At 47.4% G+C, this 24187-nt stretch overlaps 1 protein-coding gene across 2 annotated transcripts in view; it reads left to right on the top strand.

Annotated features, from left to right (window-relative positions):
• Nucleotides 1-3170: 3170 nt before the first annotated feature.
• The window catches only part of PAPPA (pappalysin 1), a 255679-nt gene continuing 234662 nt past the window's right edge, over nt 3171-24187 (top strand). The window contains exon 1 of one of the 2 annotated variants that reach the window (XM_059071226.2): nt 3171-3588. In XM_059071226.2, the coding sequence (XP_058927209.1) occupies nt 3171-3588 (418 nt within the window). The remainder of the gene's footprint in view (nt 3589-24187) is intronic. The other variant, XM_067040877.1, reaches the window with a different exon arrangement.

Raw genomic sequence — 24187 nt, 5'->3', positions numbered from 1 at the left:
TTTCATTTTACATAGAAGTAAACTGAGGTCAAAGAATTCACAGTCAGGATTAGAACTCAAGTCTCCTAACTCTCAGATGATTGCTCTTTGAGCACAAATGATGAAAGGAGACGGGGCCAAATCCACGAGACATTAAGGGATGGAGTAGAAGAGGGATGGCAGCATTTGACACATTATTTGTTATATATATAAATAAATAAGAATGGCATGCATACGCCAATGATAAGGGTGGGTCATGAACTGAGGGTTACATTTCATCCAGTTCTGTTCGCTCAGTTAAAAACAAACACATACATGCGTACACAGATACCTACAGGCATAAGAGTAAGTGTGGCTTCCAAGACAGGTGGGATAGAATAATAAATGTATGTTCCATGAAAAGACCAGTGAAAGGCTTTGCCAATTGCTTCCAACACGTTTAGGGGCTGAGGTCCAGAAGCTCAAGGAGCTGAGACTTGGATCTGTCCATTCCTTCCCATCATGCCAGCCACAGGACAGAAATGGTGACTTGGCCTCCCAGATTTTTGTTTGTCTTTAAGAACCTAAGGAGCACTTGGTCCTTGACCACAACAGTGGAATAAAATGGATTTATATAGCATTTTTATAGTTTACAAAATATTATACCCCAAAGTATATTTTAACCTCAAAACACATTTGTGAAACACATATCCCATTTTAAAGGTTCGGAAGTGCAGGGCTAGCTAAGCCACTCGCTCCACTGATACATGGTGGAGTGAGTGGGACTTAGAACTATAAGTCCCGTGTTTCCACTCTTGGTGGGAGAATTGACAAGAGCCCCAAATGTCTAGGAATATTCAAAACTATTGTATAAAATGACTTAGAAGCCCTTGGAAGGAATACAGTTTCCAAATACTTAGTAGCCACAGTTGAAGTGAATTAGTAGTCAGGTTCCAATCTCTATTGAGAAAACGGGGGGTTTTTGCAGGATGTAATATATGTAGTTCAATATAGGTCTTATTATTATTATTGGATGTCAATCTTATGACTTTTATAAGTGACTTGGAGTTGCAGAAAGTGACAGATTTGCCTAGGCAAATTCCTTATCCATGGCATTATGCACCAGAGATGATCATCTTTTAGCCAGTCTCTGGAAACATATTTAGGATATAATGCCATTTTCATTTTATAACTGGAGAAGCTGATTTCATACATTCTTAGTCTAAGACTGTATGGCAAGTTCTTCCCAAACCAAGATCTGAATCTGGGATCTCCCATGTTCAGAATGGTGCCATTATCCCTGCACACCACATTCTGGCTTTTATAGGGGATATCTGAGTCATTTGCTCATTCTACAAATCCGCATACTTTCACCAACACCTATTCTCCACCGGTGTTCACTCTCCCTGAAGCATGCAAGAATGACCCCAGCTCTCAGGCAGGGTCTGTAGCAAGCCCTGAGGACAGGAACACATACATGGGAGGAAAGTCGAGTTAATTCTTCCAGCTCACTATCCCCATGCAAACCTCACACAGCATATTTTTATCACTACATTATTTGAACAGACCGGTAATTAATAATTTGTAATCCACCACTGCTAACTCATTTTAACTTATTAAACACTTGGAAGGGAAAAACAAAAACAAACAAAAAAAAAAGCAAAAAAAAAAAAAGAACTGTTTTGCCATAAGGGGGAGCCTTTGAGTTCTACAAAGAGGGGGAAAAAAAAAGAACAAAAATATATTACATATATGTCCCAGTTCAAAACAGATCTACAGAGCAGCCAATGGTTAGATCCTTACCTGTAACTTGAACAATGTCAGAGCACCTGAATTTCTTAGGTCGAAAAAAGAAGGCAAAATAATAGTTTTTTTCATTTTTTATATAAAAATAAAATAATTTCTAACAACCAACAGAATATTTTTAAGAGTATTCAGGAGTATTCAGAGACCTAGTTGTGCTGAGTGTACAGCTTCGGGAAGGCAAATGCCTCAGAAAATGCCTTTCCTGGTTGCTTCTGATGATTCAGTGAGGACTTTGGGACAACATTTGGACTAGCTGAAGCCAGAAGCACCCGGGGCTCAGAGAAGAGGGGGACGTTCATCATTGTATAACTTTAAGGGAATTCTGAGAGGGAAAAGGAGAAAGGGAGAAAAGGAGAGGGAGGCAAGAGAAGGGAAAGAAGAAGGGAAAGAGGAAGAGAGAGAAAGAGACAGCATTACAACAAAATCTGAGAATCAAGTTTCAAGACTCTTTATGTGCTATAGAGAAGGATGAGGTTTACCAGCAAAGTGCAAAGGGGATCCTGAGAGAAGATAGATTTTTCTCCCGCCAGGAGGAAAAAAAAAGGGGGGGGGGAGTGAAGGAGGGAAAAAAGCAAGCAAACCAAAACAAAAACAGGAATGTGTGTTTTGAGCAGGAATGGGGAGAGCTGGGAGGACCATAAGGGGGTGTGTACAGAATTTCATTAAATTGTTACTTTAAGATTGTCTTCTTAAAAAAAAAAAAAAAAAAAAAAAAAAGGAGGGGGTGGAGAAGCGGAGCGAAGGAGGCAAACGGGAAAGTGGAGGAAGGCTGGGTAGCTCGGCCTCTCCAAACTGATTGATTAGTCATGATCCCCGCAGTTTTAACTGGGACTCATTCAATTGGGAAGGTGGAGCGCTCGGGAGCAGATTAGCATACGCTTGTTTACTCATCTTCTGAGGGATTTTTCCCCCCTCTTTCCTTTCATTTTGTGAAGAAGGAGGGAGGGGAGGGGGGACGGGGGGGGAGAAGGGGGCTGTGGCTTGTGTTATAAAGGACGCAAAAAATAAATAAATTAGAGCATCTTTTGGGGGGAGGGAATTCAGCGGATCAGTGTCTTAGAGGAGCTTTTTTTTTTTTTAAGAGCGAGAAATCATATAAAATAAAATGAAATAAAACAAGGAGGAAGGCAACCAGCTGTTAGAGGGGGGAAATAAGGCAGATAAAGGAGCGGGGAGAGAAATTAATTGCCAACCAGGAGGAGTTGGGCTGTATTTTTCAAAGGTGGGGGGAGTGGAGCACACACCTTGAGGAGGAAAGCGAGAAAGAAAAGAAAAAAGCAAGTGGACGGGGGGGCTCGCCCAAGAAGGGTGAAGAAGCGAAGAAAGTCGAGGCGCCGAGGCTCCTAAAGCTGGCAGCTCCGGGCGGCGGTGCAGGGGCGAAGGGGGGGCGGGGGGGACCGTCGGACATGCGGCTCTGGAGTTGGGTGCTGCGCCTGGGGCTGCTGAGCGCCGCGCTGGGCTGCGGGCTGGCCGAGCGCCCCCGCCGGGCCCGGAGAGACCCGCGGGCCGGCCGCCCCCCGCGCCCCGCCGCCGGCCCGGCCACCTGCGCCACCCGGGCGGCCCGCGGCCGCCGCGCCTCGCCGCCGCCGCCGCCGCCGCCGCCGGGCGGTGCCTGGGAAGCCGTGCGCGTCCCCCGGCGGCGGCAGCAGCGGGAGACGAGGGGCGCCGCGGAGGAGCCGAGCCCGCCGAGCCGGGCGCTCTATTTCAGCGGGCGAGGCGAGCAGCTGCGCCTGCGGGCCGACCTCGAGCTGCCCCGGGACGCGTTCACGCTGCAAGTGTGGCTGCGAGCGGAGGGGGGCCAGAGCTCTCCGGCGGTGATCACAGGTAGGCGAGGGCGCCCAGGCGGGCGCTGCACCGGCCCTGCGGCCCCAGGGGCGCGCGGGTGCTTGGGCGCTGGTGGCGGGATCGTTGGGGGCTGGCGGGTGTGTCTGTGCGGGAGCCGCTGTGCCGGCGGCGCGGCGGCTCCGGGGCGAGCTGCGGGCCTCACTTTGCCCCATCTGCGGAATGGGCGCACTCGGAAGGCGTCTCCGCCTAGCCCCGCTGGAAGAGCGCAGGGAGCGCTCCCAGCCTCTCGAAGACCCGCAGTTGGTGAGGGCGGGTCTCCAGGGAGCCTCGTGCACGTGAACCGTGTTTTGGATGGTCAGAGATACTGTCTCCGTTTGGAATGGAGGAATGACCCAGTTGGGATGCATGTGAAAAGTGGCTAGGGGACCGTTGATTTCTTTGGCTTTTTAATGGAGGTGACCCTCCCCCTTTACTTGGCCCCGTTACCCTGAAAGCCTACAAGGACAAGGTTGTTGTGATCGCCAGGACTTAGAAGTCCTCGAAGTGCCCCCAAAGTTGCTCTGTGGTTGCTGCCTGCCTCTGGGATTCACCCCCTTACCCCAGGCACACACAGACACGCGCACACACACTGCCATCCCATGTCCTCAATTTCAAAGCCTGTCACTCGGGGCTGGGGTGAGACTTTCCTCAGGCACACCCCGCCAGTCCTCCCCCGACTAGGCTGCGAAACGGGGCGCTTTTCTCATTTGGGACTTTTATGAGCCCGTAATGAATTTAAGTTCTCCCCCCTGCCCCCCCCCCGGCCCAACACACACACACACACACACACACCCCGTTCTACAGCACAGCCCGTAGTGAAACCGGATACTTTGGGAGGGTTGCAAACCTTAGTAATGCACCAACATCCATTTTTCCCCCCTCCTAATGAATCTGTGGCAATGCCTTTAATAAAACTGGGGGGCGGAGGGGGGCGGCGCTGGAGGAGAGAAGGAAAGTTTTGCCTCTTCTGGCTGGGAGATTCCCTTCCTGCACAAACAATCTTGCCATGTCCTAGGACGTCTCAAAGTGAGAGTAGGGGTTCCCCTTTCGCTGCAGCCAGGAAACGTGTGGAGGCGTTTTGCGATCCCACCCCCTTACACACACTTTCTTAGAAGGGAAAGCTCTGAGTTCTTCCGGCAGTCCGCTTCTTTCTATTTTGGCGTGGACTTTCTCAACCGTTGCGCTAACTCTGTCCTATTTACATCAAGTCCATTTAGGGGACCCAAACTCTGCTGCTATACCAAGAATATGCCCCCAAAGCTCCCACTCGCCCGCTACCAAGCCGAGAGCTAGAAAGTGACTTTCCCCCATACCTGACGTCATCACATGCTTTTTTTTTTTTCTTTTCTTTTTTTTTAAACCCCCCCCCCCCCCCAATCAGGAAGGAGAGGGAAACTGAGCTTATTCACTTTTAGCCCTCAAGCCCTAGTCAGCCAGAGGGGGTTATAATGTAGAGTAGAGGGGAGATGTTATTCATAATAATAATGATGATGATTATAATTCAGGGCTGTGGTATGTTTACTTCTCTTTCGGAACATAGGAAAAACACAGAGCCTGCAGATTGGAGGTTTTTGTGTTTTTTTTTTTTTTTTTTTAAATGAGTAGATCTGATTCTTCCTAGTCTTTACCTGCCATACCAGTGATTTGGAAGGCTTCTCCTCCAGAGGGGAGAGTGCAGGGTTATATAGGCTTCTCCTCCAGAGGGGAGAGTGCAGGGTTATATAGGTATCATCAATGAAAGGGTAGTAAATGCATTTTTTCAAAAAAAAAAAAATAGCACCTGGGATTCCACAGGAGCCTGCTTTATAAAAATGTCTGTAATTCAGACAAGGAACCTCTCTTCACACACGCTCTTTTGAGGACTCATTCGCTCTCTCACACAAAGATAGTGCAGTAAAATCATTTAATTGGATGGGGGACGTTAGGTTATTATTGCTTGTATAAAATGCCTGGTCCATTTTATGTGTGGAAATAACATTCCTCTCAAAACGAGGGGGAAAAAAAAAAAAAGTCACTGCTGCCGTGTAGCACCAGAAAGCTCAGAGCTTTTCTCCTGAGGATTCTGGTGGATTTTTTTTTTCCCTCCCCTAGTTGAGTCTGAGCCAGATTTGCGGTGTGTAAACACCTGGCCTTGAGCCAGAAAAGACTCATTCTGCGTATCCTCCACACGGTGCAGACTGTTGGACTAAAAAGAACCTGCTTCTCCTTGAATTAAAAAGCAAACAAACAGAGGTTCTTTGCAGAAGCACTTTTTCAGCTCCTTCCTTCGTGTAAGTTCAGGCTGGGAGAGGCCGGGCCGAGGTGGGCAGTTCGGATGCCGGTGCCAAACCCTGTCCTCCCGCTGCGACCTCGGGTGCCCAGTTTGCTGCCTGACCTCTGCTGGCTCTCTCTGGCTGGGCGTCACCACTTTCCTAGGAATCCCTGGTCACCTATCTTGAGAGAGCAGGCATCTCTCAGCAGGGACCGCGCTGCTATTTCAGGCAGAGGGTTGCTGCCTTGCTGTCAGGCCAGGCTGCCTTACATCACTCTTTGCTGCAGGATTCAATTGGGTTTCGTAAAGGTCTAATTTTATGGTGCTGTTAACCGGGTTTGTCGTCTGGCAGAGGCAGGCCTTGCCGCTCCTGGTAGGCGGGCTATGCTCCCAGATCCGCCTGGGATGCTATTTCTGCCCCGGTTCAAACTTCACTGACACCAGTTCAGACAGGCGCTCGGAGAGGCAGAGGAAAGGAGTGAAGGAGCAGTTTGCTTCTGAAGCTCAGAAAACATGCCTTTTATTTTTTCCAAAAGGGAAGGAGAGAAATATATATATAAATACATATATATTTATATATATATATATATTAACAAATAAAAATGGGAAGGCTTATGCAGGCAAAAACAAAGCTAAAGTGAGAAAGTGCCTGCGTGCAGGAGTCTGAGTGTTTGAAGAGTCCACCAGCGATGGATGGTCTGAGGGTTGAAGAGTCCTTTAAGGCTGTCGTGAAGAGGGTCCTTGGAGGTTGTTACCCAGGCCAGTTCTTCTCTCTTTGGCCGAATGGGGAGACAGAGGCGCAGAGAGGGGGAGGGATGTGTGCTGGATGACACAGCTCCCCCAAATGCCGGGAGCTAGGATTTGATCCTGGGCATCCCCACTTCCAGACCTTACCCGCCACACTGCTGAGAGAATGTGTCTGGGAGACCCTGTCACCTCCGACCCCGCGCAGACCCACCACCCAGGCACAGCCCTCAGCTTCGGTGCTCGGCAATTTGGGCTCCCTTTCAAGTCTGGGGGCGGGGGGCTTCCTGACACATCCCTTCGCCTTTGTACCGTACCAGGCAGGATCCAGACCCTTGCCCCTCGTCCCCAGCTGCCCTCCCCCACCGCACCCCTCCGGCTTGACAGAAAGAGAAAAGAGGAAGAAAAAGAAAACAATAGACTCAATTTGCTGCTCCATGGAGCAGAGGCCCTGAGCAGCAGTTAATCTTGTTAAAGTTTCTCCTGACCTGTTAGATAAGTGAAATGTGGACCCCACAAGTACTGCCCCCCACCCCCACCCCCATCCCTCAGTGATCCAGAATCCCTGCTCAGAAAGAGAAAGGGATTTACCTGACTCCCCTCCAGCACCTCCGCTTTCCATGCTTTTTTCTTTTGTTCTAAATGTTGGACTGTTGAGTTTAGCAACTACTCAGAAGAGACTTTTTATTTCCTCCCTTCTGCAGCCCCTACTTCCCGCAACCCAACCAACCCCCCCCCCCAAAAGAGTGCCTGCATTTCCCCAACTTCAGAATTGTAACAGGGAAGGCGAGATTTCAGCAAGTTCATGTATTAACATGGTTCTCCCCACAACATCCATAGTGACACCCGGGGTCTAGGATATTGCGATGATTAGAAGCCAGTTTTAGTAGCTGGGTTACCTCTGCGTGAATCTACCCCTGCCCCGAACTGGTTGTGTGACCTTGGGAAAGTTAACTGATTCCTCTGGGCGTCAGCTTCTTCATCTGCAAAGTGAGCGTAGCACGAGTACCTGACGCATTACATGAGCTCACACGTGGAAGGTGCTTAGAACTGGCCTTGGTGGATAGTGAGCACTCAATAAACTTTGATCGTATTATTGGACATGATTTTCCAATGACCTCAGTCTTGGCTTTATGGACTGAGGACACTTAAAGGCAGGAAGGGAAGCAACTCTTCCTGGGTGCCTCCGAGGTGCCGGGTACTGCGCTTGCCTTGTGTCTGCGAGTTTCATCCTCACGACTGCCCTGGAAGGGGTGGACGTTGTTACCTCTGTTTTCCAAGTGAGGAAACAAAGTCTCAGAAAGTTGAAGCGACTTAGTCCAAAGTCCCACAGGCTCTTCCAGTGGACAGAGCCCAGATGTGAACTCAAGTCTTAAGTGCCTGTTTCTTCTTCAGCAGTCTTTTTGGAGAGAGAAGGAATGACCCCCATTCCCTTCTTTAGACCTGCTGCAGAGTGTCGCCACTTTTTCCTGCATCTCTTTGTGCCTACAGATTAAAGGGGATAAAACATGAATTTCAGTCTCACCTGGAGCTCTGGGTTTGACCTAGCAGATCTGTGTTTCTTTTCACGTCAAATCGTCAGGCAGACTGGGCTTGGAATTTCTGTTGCCAGTGACTTGCTGTGTGATTTGAGTCAAGTCACTTTATCTCTCTATCCCTTGGTTTCCTCCTCTGTAAAATGGGCATAATGATACCAGGACATTGAAGTGGAATAAACAGGCAGAAAGTACCTGGCACAGAGCCAGCTCATATTAGGGATTCGGTCAATGGTAGTTAGATCCAGTAAGTAACCACCTTCCCTTTCCCAAGTTGCCAGCTTGGCAACTTCAGAAAGTAGCACCTGTTTGTGCATGGTTAGGGCTTCCCCTCTTAGGTCGCTGGGGAGTCTATCTAGAGTAGACAGTGTATCTTGGGGAACAGTTGGACCCCTTCAAATCCCTTCCTTGAACTGTGATTTCCTCTTCTTTGACCTACTTGGATGACCCCTTGGTGATAAGAGCCAGAGGAGGTCCAAAACCACTGGACCAATGAGTAGGAAAACCAGTTAGCATCCAGCGGGAGAATGCACCCTCCGGAACAGAAGCCAGACAGTGGTCACAGTGGGGTCCAGGTCACAGCTGTTTTGTCACATGCCTCTTGTGCCTTCCCCAGACGCCCTCCGACTTTCACGTTCCCCCAGTCAGCCATTCGCGTGGACAGATGGGGTAATGGAGGGTGCATTGCCCTTGCCCCCCTACACAGACGAAGGCGAACTTGGGGCTCAGAGGTGCGGGGCTCAGGAACACGGGATGTGCGCGGTCAGCTGGGAATGGACTGAGTCAGGGAGCTCACGATACAGCAGGGAAACTGAGGACCAGTGTCATGAGGGCGCTGAGAACTAAACTGTATTCACAAACTGCCCCTCTCAAGGTAACCTGGGAGATTGTTTAGTCCAATAGCTCCCATCCCTCTCAGCACTGAGAATCATCAGCTTTTTAAACATCCTGATGCCCAGGCTGCATCCCAGGGATTCTGGTGTCGCGGGTCTGGGGTTGACCTGGGCACTGGTGTTTTTCAAAGCCTTCTCGGGTAATGTGGGAGGGCCACCAGTGGGGGAGAATCACTGATCCAGTCTCATGTCTCCCTGCTCTGCAGGTGGAGAAACTGAGGCCCAAGGCGGGGAGTGGCCTTTCCTGCTTATCCAGCTGGTCCGTGGCAGAGCTTTGAGAGGACTTTAGCTCCCCCAATTCTGAGTGGCCAAACACCAGAAAGGACCTTTATTCCATTCCCAATTCCCCCGCTGGCCCTAAATGCCTAGGAGCAGGTGGGCAGGGGGTGGGGGGTGGCACTGACATTCCATTTTTCCAAAGCTGGTCCTATATGTGAAGCTGCACCCTCTCCTTCTGGTGCCTCCTTTAAAGTGCAGACAGTCCTGGAAGGGGGTAACACATGGAGTTCCATGCATCTGATTTCAAATGGATGTCTCACCGTGCTTGAGAGGGGAGTTGTTGTTTTTTTTTTTTTTCCGGAGCAGGAATAAGGAGTTTTGTAAAGGAAGGAGGGAAGCCCAGCTGTGAGGCATTCCCCACGTTGCCCCGGGGCTAGTCCTTCGGAAGGCAGGCAACTGTTCCTGTTATTTCAAACCCCCTCACCTTGAGATCACTGTGAGACCAGCACTGGCTGCAGGGTGTCTTAGATGAGGAAGCGAGATGATCCCCAAGGACCCCAGGTAGGAGGACCTCCCATACAAGCAGCTTCTTCCCCATCTGCCTATCGCCCAGGACTTAGGAAATCTAGCGGGTGCCTGCTTCTCCCCTCACCTGCCGCCCTTTCTCTGGAATTTAACTTCCTTTCCCTCAGTGTCTCTTATCTTTTTTCTTGCTGCACTGAGGACTCTCCTTCATGCCTTGATGCATTTACTGGAAATGCTCAACTCAGAGCTGACTTGTGGGTCTTGGCCCCTTGGCTCCTTTGAAAACCTGGAACTGGGACCTAGGAGCTCTGGGCTCAAGTCCTGGCTTGGTCTCCTGTGAGCTGTGTGACCTGGGGCCCCTGGGGGGAGAGTTTCAGGTGTGGTTACGTTCAACATCCGTATCTTGTGGGTTGTCACGGGAACCAGGTGAGCCGGTGACAGGAAAAGATGTGAGGGGTTGGTACAGTCAAGGTCATTCCTGGAAAGGCACCTTTATTATCATTATTCACGCTGCAAATGATAAACAGTGATTGAAGTAGCAAACCTTTTCCTACCGTGACCTCACTGGAGTCCTTTGATGTTGGAACTGAACAGATCTGCCTTACTTGCTGTGTGACCTTGACAGCTTAACTGCCCCTCTCTGTGCCTCAGTTTTCTCAGGGTGCACACTGAGGGGTAGCAGTGGAATAGGGGCTTTCAAGCGGTGCCCCACGATCTTAGGAATGCCCTGGGGAGAGGCTGAAGGGGAGCATTCTGTCTCCCCGCGTCTTCCGTTCACCTATTCTGCCTAAACTGTGTGATCCTTCCAGATTCCTTTTGAAGGAATGTGCAAGTTTCTCAGTGATAGAGTTTGAATGGACATGGACTGGAATTGTTAACTGTAGCAGTACTGTGATGATATATTTTTAAGGATCCTAATCTGTTAGAAATGTGTACTGATGTATTTATGGGTAAAATGACGTTATGTCTGTTTTGTTTGTTTAAAGTGTTCCAGAAAAAAAAAAAAAAAAAAAAAAAAGGATGTTGGGAGCAAGTGGTAGATGAAAGAAGATTGGCAAACTGATGATTGTTGAAACCAGGTGACAGAACCGACAGGCTTCAGTACTTTTTTGTCTGTCCCTCTGTGTGTGCTTGAAGAATTCCATCATAAAAAGTTTAAAAGAGTTTGAGAGCCACGGGAGGAGCTGAAGTCTTAGATCCCTGCGTGTTCCGTGAGCCGATAGGTTGCATTTCTGCACCTTGGAGCGGGTTAGGGACTCTCCCAAGGTCACACAGAGAATAACTGAAAGTCAGCGTGCAGTCCAGGCTTCTGACACTAGGAGCCCCCTCTCCCCTTTTCTCTGCACAACTGCAAACTCAGGTGACTGACCATCCTGGGAGAGCTTGAGGGGAAGGAAGGGAAGGACGGGAGTCTTAGGAGGGGCACGTAGGAGGGGCAGGTGGCGGCCTTGCAGCGCAACAAGAAGTTTTTGAGTGAGAGCATTCTCCACTGTGTGGAACCTTCCACACGCTGTGAAGCATTTCACATCCTTGGTTTTGTGCATAAGAATCGCCGAGGATCTCCTAATCATTGTGACAATCCAGAACACATTGTGATCATTGACACGCACAGGCACACACATACACACACTCACTCACATTTCCACATACCCCTATTTCTCATTTTTCTGGCTCCTTATTTCTCTGCATCTCCCATTGCCCTGGAAGCCTTCTAGAACCTTGTAAAGCCTGGTGGGGGCATGGGGGGTGGTGAGCTGCAGTTGACTGATCTCAGAAAGAATTGACACGCTCAGGCAACAGGGGAAAGGAGCATATGTTTACTGAGGAAGTATTTTGTAGTGATTGATGGTAGAACTCAAGAGTCAAGAGTGCCTGAGTGTGATTTCCTGATTCTCCCACCTGCCAGTTGTATGACCCTGGGCAGGTTACCTAATATCGCCGAGCTTCACTTTCCCCTCTGTAGAATGCGGATGATACTGGCACCTACTTCATAGGGTTATTTTGAAGATTAACTGGGCCTCCATGTGGAAAATGCTTAGTAATGGAATCTAGACGATGGGTAAGCACCCAGTAAACGTTAACTCATGTTGGTTTTATGTGTCCGGCCTCACTACACATTATTTCTAATTTCTCTCAATAACTCTATAAATTAGACATGTTTATCTCCTTTAGCAGAGCCAGGAATTGCCTTTCCCTCCCTCACCACCCAGGAAAGGCTTATTCCTATTATCTTAACGTAAAACAAAAACTAAAATGAAAGGCAAACAGAATGAACATTTCATTGTTTCCTATTACAAAAGCAATGTGTGTTCATTGTAGAGAATCTAAGAAATACAGATTAGAAACAAAGGACAAAGTAAAATTTGTCCATCCCTGCCCAGGCATTCAACAAGTATTTGGTGAGTTTCGGGTACCTGCCAGGTACAGTTTTAGGTCCTCAGTACAGAGCAAGGAACAGGAGAAAATATCTCTGACCTCAGGGAGTTTATATTCTGGAGTGGGGAGTTGAGAAGGAGAAGGTGACATTGCAGCAGAGGCCTCGGAGCAGACCCAGGCTGGCTGGAGGGGGCCTTGGGGCGTTGGGCAGGAGGAGCAGTGAGGAGGTGGGGGGATGTCAGGCCAGGCCAGTTTAGTCCGTAGCTTGCTATGTGACTTTGTGCAACTCACTTTCCTTCTTGGGGCCAACTTTCCTCATCTGAACAGTGGGAGTAAGGAGGAGTTTTATCCGTCTATGTCCTTGAGACCCATCTGGCAGAGATTCCCAAAGATTCTGTAATCCCTATCAGGACGGTCCTAGGACAAAACTGCAGCCTTAGCAGTAGCTCCAGTGCTCTTCCTTTCTGAGCGCAACTTCTTCCGCTCAGTGGTGCCTGTGCTCCTCAGGGACCACGTGCCCCCACACTTCCTGCTTCCTCTCCCCCAGCTACACTCATTCTTGAAAAAGGACATGGTATCGCGTCTTACTAAGGTATCATTGACTGATACCAACCTAGAATGTTGCTCTTGCATGGACATATATACCTTAATGTCTCCTCAAAAAGCTTCCTATCCAGAAGCAGAGTACCAATGGGTAGAATTTCAGTCAAAGACTGACTGAAGACATTATGTAGGGAATAGTGGGACTTCCCGAGAGCTGGAAGCCATCTCGCTAATAATATTGCTAATAATAGCTGCCATCAATGTTTTTTAAAAACTCACTAAGTGACCTTCCCAGTGATCACATCTTGGCTAATAGAGTACTCAACTTTCGTCATTTCTTACTCTATTGAAGCCATTCCAGGCAAGTTCCTGGACACTGGTGTAAGCCACTGGCCTCTTAGTCATGCTTATCATTTTAATCACATCACTTCATGATTAAAATACTAAAACTCTTGAGTCTGTAGCCATGCGTTTGCCTGTTTTACTTCTGGGAATCCCTATAGCACCGTCATCCCCAGATTTTTCTTCCAACAAGAGAAAGAAAATGTTTTCCAGTATCATTTGTCACAAACCGAGGGTCCATAGAACCTGGAAGAGTAGGAGAGGCGACCCTGTTTCAGTTTTGTAGAACCTGAGAATGTCCCAGGTTCTAGTCCATTTGAAGGGAACAGAGACAGAAACTCTAGGAGGTGGCGGGGGGGGCGGTCACAGCTTGGGATATGAGTATGTGGGTAGGGGGAGCATATGACTAATTGCAGATCCCTGATCTCATCTTTTGCCTTCGAGAAACTAGTGGTCTAACCTGTATCTATCACCTTTGTAATCAGGAAACTCCTCCTATATCTGTCCCACATCCATCCCTTCTTAATTCTTTTTGCTGTATAAACATGAAATGTGACTGAGCAGAATCTAACCAGATGTGTTTGTAAAGAGGGGGTTATTTCCCCCCATGAGATTGGAGATCTTTCAGCTACAAAGGCTGATGAGAGTACAGAGAAAGGTATGGTAACAGGCCAATCAGGAACAAGGTGGCCTTGCCCTAAGAGATGCAGAGTACACAGAAAACGTAAAAAGGGAATATATCCTCTACTCTGTTTGGTGAAGAAACGTTCATGTAAGTCCAAAGATCCAAGGTGTGTGAGAGTCAGAACCTAAACCATTTATTTCAAAGATGAGAAACCAAGGGGTGGTGAAGAAGTGACTTGTCCAAACCAGTGACCTTGCTGGGTAAGATCCTCTGTCTTCTGAGTCTTAGGCCAGGGCTAGGTCTGCTTCTCTCCTGACTTGGCATGCTTTCCCATAGAATAAGTACCATCTCCCTGCTGATGAACGTCATTTATCTCCAGACTCGGCTGGACTCCGGACTCACAGATCCAGCTGTCTACTGGAAATGTCAACCTGCACTTCAGACTCAACATATCCAAAATGGAATTGTCCTTCCTCCAAAATTCCTTCCATCCTCATCTAGTGTCATCTGCTCTAGATATATCTCCCACCATGTTTATTCAGTCATCAATTCCTGTCTATCCTGTCTTCTTAACATTTTTATAGCCAACCTTCCCCCTTCTTAGTTTAGGCCCTCTTCATCTCTTGCTTTGACTCTTTCCTTAGTATTGTAAATGCCCACTTCTCTGAGCTTCAACTCCTACTCATCCTTCAACTTCCCACAGTCACATCTTTCTAAAATGCAAATCTGACTCTACTGCCTCTAGCTATAGGCCTTTCAGTAGCACTGGAGCTATCTACAGTTCCACCAGATAGATGCCTTAGGCTTTTTTCCCATCATTTTCATTATATAACATACCTCCTAAACCCCCAGGCACCATTTTGCAGGACACTTAAGCCTCTGTAGGATTCTGCTCAATGTTCCCCACTTCTGGGAAGCCCTTTCTGACTCTTCCCCAAGTATAACTGGTTCCCCCGCTCTCCCTTATCCATCTATCTCCGCTATACCTTCTGCACACGTTTATCGAAACACCTGGAATTCTTTATCACATTTCATTCTCTGCATATTTGGGGTCCTCTCAACTTCTCCACTGCCTAGCCAAGTGCCTGGCTTACAAAGGAACTATAGGTATTTTTGTTTAATGAATGCATGACTCGATAAGAGAACCAGCTAAATTTCTAATGATTCTGGGAGAAAGAGCTTGGGCATGTTGCATTACGTAACCCAAAGCACATGACCTGGCTCGTGCGTCACGCTCAAAAAACGTTACACAGTGGTTAATTCTCATTTCCCCTTGAGCAGAGCGGTCAGAAGGGAAGAGATATCCAGCCTTCCAAACGGGCGGGGAGGTGGCGGGGGTGGGGTGGGGGCAGTGTATTTAAATGCCTCCTCAACTCACATTTTGGCCTTTCTAATCCAAGCCACGTTTTAGCCTTGGTCTTGCCCTCTCAGCCCTTCGCCTGTTTGCAAAGCATTTGTTTTGTGTGTGAACTGCAGCACATAATCCCAAGCTTTGCTCTCCTCTCAGATTTCACCCCTCTCCCCTTATCAGGTTCTTTTCAGGTCTCGAGTGTCCTGGCAGTCATATCTGTTGCCTGCGTTTTCATCCATTTCCCTCCTTTCTGATCAGCGGGCCTTCTTCCCCTCTGCTTCCCTTGATCTTGTGAGACCTTGTGGTGACCTCGGGATCTGGCATCCTCTATCCGCTGTTTATGTACCCCTGGGGGAGAGCACGCATTCTCAGCAGTAATAAGAGTAATAAAAGCAGCTAGCTTATAATGAGCACTTACTATGTTCTGGCACTGTGCTGAGTGCTACACTTTGGACCCGTTGCATTAGGTTTAGAAGGTGACATGACTTGCTGAAGGCCTCACGGCTTACGGATGGTGGAGCTGGGGTTCAAGTCAAGGCCAGTTTAATTTTATCTCTATCCACAGGGCCTAGTGCATTGCTTAGAATACAGTAGCTGTTCAGTAAATGTTCCATGAGAGGATGAATATAGGAGTGAATGATGAATGGACAGACAGATGGATGGTTGGATGGATGGGTGATGGTACCCCCCAGTGGCTAATGCAAACATCTAGAGACTGTAGAACAAAAAGGGGAGGGATGGCGGGAGAGAGAGATGGAAGAAACATTGGAATGAACATTATAAGACGCTAAAGAGGTTGGCTAAGAAACCTCTTTGTTGCGCAGAATATATTTTATTTGCCAGTGACTTTTGAGCAAACAGACCATTTATGTCCACCAGAGCATTTCCCAGTCTACCAGGAGATAATACACTTTCAAAGATTCTCTCTGCCAAAACCATTTCTGGATTCCTCTTTCGGGAATCAAAGTCTGGGGCATATTCCCCCAAATATTCTCAGAGGAAATACACTGTCACCCTTTGAGGATGGACCGGATACATTCTGAACCAGTGTGGCACCTATGCAGGCGGTCACGCTGCGTGAACTGTAGGGCTCGGAGCAGGAGAATGCCTCTGGAGTTAACAAGGCTGGTTTGTGATGTGCTCTCACTGGAGCCGATTAGGCCTCTGTAGAGCCAGTGGTAAGCTCTCAGGATGACCCCTTTACAGAACAGCCCCACCGGGCTGATTAGAGCTGATCTGCTAGAAACAGATACGGTATCTTGTTCATCCCTTTCCCAAGACATTCGTTTGCTTTTTAAAATCTGCTCAGTTTATAGGTGGAGGAACTGAGATCCAGGCAAGTTAACTTGTTAAATTAAGCTAAATTGAGTGGAGTAAGGTTAAGCCGCAAACTGGTAGCAAAATTGAAAGTAGAATTCAGATCTCTTGACTCCCAAATCAGTGCTTTTTCCACTGGACCAATTTGTTTTCCTCTACAGTGTTGGATTATGGCTACATCGGTGGGTTCACAGCAGCGAGCTGATTAGAAAATGTCATACAGCTGTCTGTTAACTTTTCTTAAGTATTTCTCATGTGACAAACCTCTGTCCTAGGCATTCTGTGAAGTTCAGTAGTAAATGGCAGTTTATTTAGAGAGGTAAACCTCCCTTCTTTCCTTCCTTCCTTCCTTCCTTCCTTCCTTCCCTCCACCCACCCATTTATCCATCCATCCATCTATCCATCTATTTGATAGATAATTATTGAGCAATCTTTATGTCTTTGTGTATGACACATCAAGCAAGGAAATGGGGATTAAAAAGAATAACAGGGCACAGTTCCATCCCTTGAGGAACTCCCAGTCCTAGTGGCAGAAGCAGACTGGTAAACAGATACATGACCCGGTAACTGCTATAACTAAGCAATTAATAGAGTCCTGGAAGAGCACAGAGGCAGAAAAACTGTGTTGTTGCACACCTGTGTTTATTTTGGGGGCTATAATATGCTCTGAGATTTCAGAGGCATAAGAGATCCCTTCCACCTGGAACGGTTGGAGAACTGTTCACAAACAATGAACATGTTCATATACGTGTAGCGTGTGCCTTGCCCTGCATGTGGATATACCATGCGTGCCATTTTAAATGTAGAGACACAAATCAAAGTAGAACAGTAAAACACTTTTTGACTCGTGTGTCTCAGCTGAGGACCTTGACTTAGAGTAGCTTTTAGGAGTATGACACTAGGAAATGATTGGACAAGTCGATCTGTCACCACCCGAATCAAATCCAACAGCCCCTTATTGCATTTTATCACTCTGTTGTGGTGCCTTCATACCTGTCTGTCTGTCTCCACTTGTCTCCAAGCTCCTTAGGAGCAGAGACCACTTCTGTCTTCATCCCTGTTTTATTCCTACCTGTGGCACAGTACCAGCCATGCCAGTGGTGCTTGGTAAACTTTGTTAAATGAATTGGAGATGGCTCCAAATAAGGGAGAAAAGAGGGTGATTGAAAGTGGGTGCTGTGAAGGAAAGGTGCTTTGAGGAATGATATGAGCCTTAGGAAGGACCGAGCAATGTGGCCAGATATGTTATGAATGATATCAGCCATTCGATATGGCTCTGGTTTCCCTGAGCTGACCCGTTACCTGTATATATTCTTCCCACCTTTCCCTATTCCTGAGCCTCCCTTCTTCCTGCTAAGCGAGCCAGTGTACCATTCTGTTGGTTTTAAGTCCTTTTCCCCATGGTTTTCTCTCAGCCTCTCCAATCCCATCCCTGGAGAGAGCTGCTAAAGAACCAGGTGCGATTGTGTGGGATGTACCCATGCTGTTCCTGCAGCCCTCCCCTGTGCCTCGGAGACCTCCCAGAGGACGTGAAAGCGGAGTGACGGCGAGAATCATGTCTGCCATGCTCAGTGCACCTTCCCAGGGCCTGGCGCGTTGCTGGGGTCCAGCAGATATTTGAGTGAACTTCTGGATGAATAGATGCTGTGAATTTGCAGTGCATCTGGTTCAGTCTGCTCAGTTCACAGAGGGAGAGAATCTGATTTCCAGAGGAGGCAAGGAAATGATCCCAAGTTCCATTCCAAATTCCGGACAGAGAAGGACTGGAATCCAGTCCTCCTCACCATTCCTTCTGTCCTGCCATATTGTCCTGGAATTTGGGCCCAGCTCTCTTGAACTTGGTCACAAAGATTTCAGATCTTTGAATCCTATAGTTGGACAGGGCCCAAAATATCCTTTTTTTTTTTTTACAGCTGGGAAGTCTAAAGTCCAAAGAGTGGAAGAGATTAGACCACACCAAGGCTTTAAAAAAGTTTTCAGAAAAACTCTGTGTGTCTCTATAGAGTCAACAAATATGTAGTATGTGCCCAATACTCTTAGAGTTTCAGCACTGAGCAAGACAGAGCAGGTCCCTGCCCTCATGGACTTTCTATTCTTGTGAGGAGAGAAAGACAATAAACAGGAAAACAATTGTAAGGGCTTGTGTATTAATAGTGACAAGTGATAGAAGTGGGTGCTATGGAGAATGACTGGAGTTGAAGAACATCGCTGTAGGTGACCAAGCTGAAGCTTGAACGACAGATGGGGAGGAACAAGCCATATGAAAAGACAAGTGAAGAGAGTTCCAGAGTTCCAGAGAGAGAGAGAGAGAGAGAGGGAGGGAGCGCCGGAAGAGCTAACACATAGACCATGAGGCAGGACAAGCTCAGGATGTTGAATGAGCAGATATTCAAGCCATTGGGAGTCATGTGTGTCTGGAGGTAAAGGCAGCCCAGGTCGTGGAACGTGGATTTTAATCTAGATGAACTAGGCAGTTATCAGAGTTTCAAACAAAGAAGTTACAGGATCTGTTGTATGTTTTCCAAAGACCACTCTGACCTCTGTGTGGAAAATGAATGGCATGAGACCAAGAGTAGAATCTCAATTATACCACTATTGTGGTGTGATTTGACTGTTGATATTATTGCTTTAGTTATGACGTAGTGTTTTGATTGATATTATTACCAGTTCCTTACTAGTATCATGACCAACTACAATACCTGAATAGCACTAATATTTGAGATCAGTAGAGGAGGTGAGGGGATCCTTGCACTTGGTTCCAGGAGGACTTGAAGAGATTTGTGAACCCAAGACATTTTCTGTAAAAATTTGAGGCTCTGCACCTTTTTCTGGGGAGAGGATTGAAAGTTTTCATCACTTTCTAAAAGGGGTCTGTGGCCCCCCAAATGATGACTTAAATGCCTAAAAGAAGGGGGCATCTGAGGTCATTTCCTGAAGCCTGGTCCCAGCTCTAAAATCTGAACATTCTAGGAGATCTGTGAAAATGAGAATGTTGATGTGGAGTTGTCATATCAGACTGAGGAATTGCACTTTCCTTCATCTGTACCCTTGCTGGAGTAAATAGAATTGGGGACTTTTTTTCCCTCTGAGGAGTAGTTTATTCCTTAGAAATATAATCTACAACTTTGTTTATTCAAACTCTGGTCTCTGAGTTTTAAACTAGGCAAGTTCACTTCAAATGTGGCCTTAGGTGGTCCTGATCATAATTATTCACTGTGGATTTTACCCATGAATCTGTGAATCCAAATATCCATCTACTCGTCCATCCATCCAATCATCATCCAACCATCCACCCACCTACCCTTCTTCCCTCCCTCACTTCCTTCCTTTTCCCTTCGTCCTTCTCTCCCTTCTTTTCTCCCTTCCTCCCTCCCTCCCTCTCTCCCTCTTTACCTCCTCCATACTTTGATCTCTCCATTAACCCATGCCCTCACCAATGTATCCTTCCATCCATGTAACCTTCTATTACCAGGCTCTATGCTAGGGCTAGGGCAAGCGTTAGGAGACTCCCAATTCTTTATTTTATTTTATTTTATTTATTTTGTTTATTTATTTTTGGCTGTGTTGGGTCTTCGTTGCTGCGTGTGGGCTTTCTCTAGTTGTGTTGACGGGCTTCTCGTTGCGGTGGCTTCTCTTGTGGAGCACGGGCTCTAGGCGTGCAGGCTTCAGTAGTTGTGGTGCATGGGCTCAGTAGCTGTGGCTTGCAGGCCCTAGGGCACAGGCTCAGTAGTTGTAGCCCCCGGGCCTAGCTGCTCTGCAGCGTGTGGGATCTTCCTGGACCAGGGCTCCAACCCGTGTCCCCTGCACTGGCAGGTGGATTCTTAACCGCTGCGCCACCAGGGAAGCCCTCCAATTCTTATTCTTCTGCCACCGTGAGTCCTTGAAAAAAAATCTCCTGAGAAACCTCCATTGCCCCCTTCACTTCTACTAGAGTACATTTTGAAAACCTCACTTCAGAAGCTGAAAACTGCTTTGAGAAAATCTGCCTGCTCAGTTACATAATTATAAGTATTTCAGTAGTGCTCCGAGTCTGGGTCTAGACTCCTGGAGGCTTCTTTATCGACACTAATATTTTAGATCAATAACAGATTCTACCCTTGGGTCAGCAGGTAGTGGGAAACCAATAGGGCATGTGACATAGAGGTAGGGCTCCTTGGGGAAGGACCGGCTTTATAAAGGGGGCAGAAAAGTGAGCTAACCGTCACCTAGCTCCTGGGACTCTGCTTGCCTGCAAACCCCAAAGCCCTGGTAGAGTGCTTCTGAGCCTTCATGATCCGTGTGTGCCCCTGGATGCATGATATAGCAGGAAGCCCTCGTGGCATGGGGTTGTTTCAGTTTCCGAAGCATTCGACATGTACCTATCGTATTCCCACTCGCCTTGTAAAACAAGCATTTTCATTTAATACAGTGAGGTCTTTGTATTCCCAACAACAAACACATGGTCTAAGGCTCGCGGACACAACCTGCCTTTTTCTCTAACACTCTCCCCCTCACCCGACTCTGTCCGCCCTTACAAAGCCCAGCATCAGCAGAAATATCTGTTTACAAACAAGGGCTCCCAGAGAACAGTATCAGTAGCTCAAACAAACCTCTAAAACACGCCCCCAACTCTGTCCTTGGAATCCCTGTGAACAGGGTATATCCCTGGCAGCAGCTTTTGTGGAAGGCTTCCTGCCTTTCCATCTTTCCATCTGTCTTCATGTCTGGCTTCCTCTGTCTCCTTCCACTTATTCATTAAAACCATGAGGATCCTGGACTGCAGAGGCAGTTGGATGCTAGTTTGGGCCTCATGGATATTTGGAAAACAGAGCCCCGACAGGGAGTGGCTTGAGAACAGCAAGGCAGACCCACACACATCCAGCCTGCCGTGTCATCTGAAGCAGAAGCTGATTGAAGAAGGATTATTCATTGGGTGGATATAATAGTCACATGATGATCCTACAGCTCTAGATCATTTTTCTAGGGTTATCAGCAACTGAAGCAATTCTTTTGTTACTCTCTCTAACTTGAGTCCACGATAGCTCCCTATTACCTACACGTGGTAATGATAATAGCTAACATATTTAGCACATAATATGTGCCAGACACTGTTCTGAGGAGTTTGCATGTATTAACTCTTTACTCCTCACAAGGACCCTTTGATATAGATACTGTTATAATCCCAGTTTTCCATATAAGAGAAGTGAGAAATGGGAAAGTTAAGCGACTTGCCGAAGGTCACACAGCAAGTACTGGGTAGAATTAGTCCCCAGAATCCAGGTTCTAACCATTCCTCCACAAACCTCTCTAGATCAGGTCAGAATTCCTTAGCCTCACGTTGAACTTCCTCCTCAGACCTTGTTTCCTACCATAACATTTCCTAGTTCCTTATGTCAGGGGTCCTCAACCTCAGCACAGGTGACATCTTGGAATGGATTATTCTTTGTTGTGGGAGTTTGTCCTGTACGTCGTAAGATGTTTAGCAGCATCCCTGGCCTCTACCCACTAGATGCAGAGGCAACTCCCCACCCCACCCCCCCAGCTGTGGTGATCAAAAATGTCTGCAGAAACGTCACCACATATTCACTGGTTGACAACAGTTGTCTTACATAGACTCTTCTGATTAAACAGAATTATCTGGTGTTCTTAGAACACTCTTCCCACCTCCATGCTTTTTCACCTTTAGTTTCCCCCTTGACCTTGCAGGGTCCTTGGCCTCCTCACCATCAGTCTTTTCTCTATTCCAGAGTCTTTCAGTTCCTCAACATCTCTTACAGCCAGAGAGGAAATACTAACCTATCTGGGTTATTGATCTGCTTGTTTTTATGGTTTTCTGTTGAAAAAAATTGTCACCGATTCCAAACTTTCTATGTAAAATCCCCTAAACATTCCACAGGAGTATTGAATTAAAAGCTCAGTTCATCCCATGCATTCAGCAATTGTTTACTGGCTCTACCTTGTGTCAGGTCCCAGGCTAAGCACTCAGGAGTATGCATTCACAGGAGATACAATACCTGCATCTCAAGAGTTTATGTGATAGGCTATCAGAGGTGGAGAAGAACTTAGAGATTCACTCTCCACTCTCTCCTAGTTGAGCAGATGAGAGAAACAAGCCCTGGAAGGTAGACGATATTTCATCAAGGTCAATTAGAGACCAAGCTCAAGGCTGAGCTGGATCATTCTCCACCTAGCGGAATAAAATTTAAATCCTGAAGTCCCAGGCAGCATCTAAATACCATTTATCCATCTGGAGTTTTAAAGAGCTCCTTTGAGTCACAATTTATGATTTTCTAGCAGATATCAAAACAATAGAAAATTCATATCTGAATAGTCTATATCAGCCCTCTCTTCAAAATTTTGCTTACATTCCATGCTTTTCATGGTAAGTGGTTAAGGCTGAATGGCTCCAGATTGCCAATGAGCACTGGACAGGTAGTCCTGAGAGAGGAGTCCTCGGTCTTTCAGCTCTGTGGCCCTATCGATAAGAGCATCATGAAATCCCTCGCTAATGATCCCTACCTCCACGGACTCTCTCTCTCAAAACCCACCAATGATGCCCTGTGGTCTATGGGATAAACTTCAGATCTCATGGCCTGGCATTCGCAGCCCTTTACAATTGAGCCTTAGACGCCCCTCACTATCTCATCTCCCTTTATGTGCACCCTCAGTTCCATGAAAAGCAGATGTCTTCTTCATCTCCAGAGTCATCTTCCGGTGACTTCACAGCTCTTGCCTTTGCTGATCCTTCGTCTTCTGTTAGAAGGTCTTTGCCCAGCCTCCTCTCCGCCGCCACCGAATTCCTGTTCCTCGTGCAAGCTCAGTTCTTGTGTCACTCGTCCAAGAAAACTTCCCGGAGCCTCCTTGTCTGATTCAAGTGTTCCCTCTGCTGAGCTCTTTGGCTTATACCTCTCCTAGAACTTACTCTATTATGCTTTCTTTATTTATAATTAAAAACTCCTTCTCATCCTCGTGTAGTCCGTTTTCCCCGGCTGGGCAGCGTAATTCAGAACTCAAGTGTGTGAACCCTTGAGACTAATTGCCTGGGTTTGAATCCCATCTCTGTCATTTGCCGGTGAGTTACTCAGGCTTGGGCACGTTAGTTGGGCTTCTCCGAGTATCATTTTTTCTCCTCTGTAAAATGGAGATGACAGTACCTCCCTTGCTCGGATTACTGTGAAGGGTACCTGAGCTACTCCACGCCAAGAGCTAAGCACAGTGCCTGGCCGCGCAGCGAGTGCTTAGCAAACATCAGCTATCATTGCCCTCCCTGCTTTGGAGAGTAATTCCGGATGGCACCAGCCCGGCAAAGCAGGGATCTGCCTGTCTGGCCGCGTCCCTTCCTTATCTCCCTCCGCCATCTCTCTCCCTGAAAGGCTCCCCCCTGGCTGGGTGGCCGGATGGGGTGATGGCAGGCTCACCCCAGAGAGGAGCTTTTGTTTCCAGAGCTCAACCCATACTGTCTGGGGTGCGTTTTTACATAACTCGCTGTGGGCCTCTGTCGCTTACGAAATTTACATCAGTTGACTCTCCCACGTGGGAATTTTCCCCATCCCTCTGAGCTCCTTGGATTGGCTACAGGTGCTCCGTGCCTCCTCTGATGCTATTCTGTAGATGCAGACCCATCTTTTGTAGAGATGGACCCAAGGCCAACTCATCCATTAGCTGCAATTGGCACAGTGCCTGAGGTCCACAGTACTTTTAAGGGGCCCATAAAAATGGCTTAATTCCTTTTAAAATCAGAAGAAAAACGTTAATATAATAATAATACATATGTAATCATGAATCCACCCTCTTGATTATATATCTCTTTATACCAATACAATCATAAAATATAATTATGTATATTTAGAGAGGAAGGAAAAAGTCCCCAGGGCCCATGAAAGTCATCATCCCACCCTG

This window comes from Kogia breviceps, chromosome 8 (assembly GCF_026419965.1).
Source record: "Kogia breviceps isolate mKogBre1 chromosome 8, mKogBre1 haplotype 1, whole genome shotgun sequence".
Classification (NCBI taxonomy): domain Eukaryota; kingdom Metazoa; phylum Chordata; class Mammalia; order Artiodactyla; family Physeteridae; genus Kogia; species Kogia breviceps.
The sequence above is the reverse complement of the archived record's forward strand: the minus strand, read 5'-3'. Positions and strand labels throughout refer to the sequence as shown.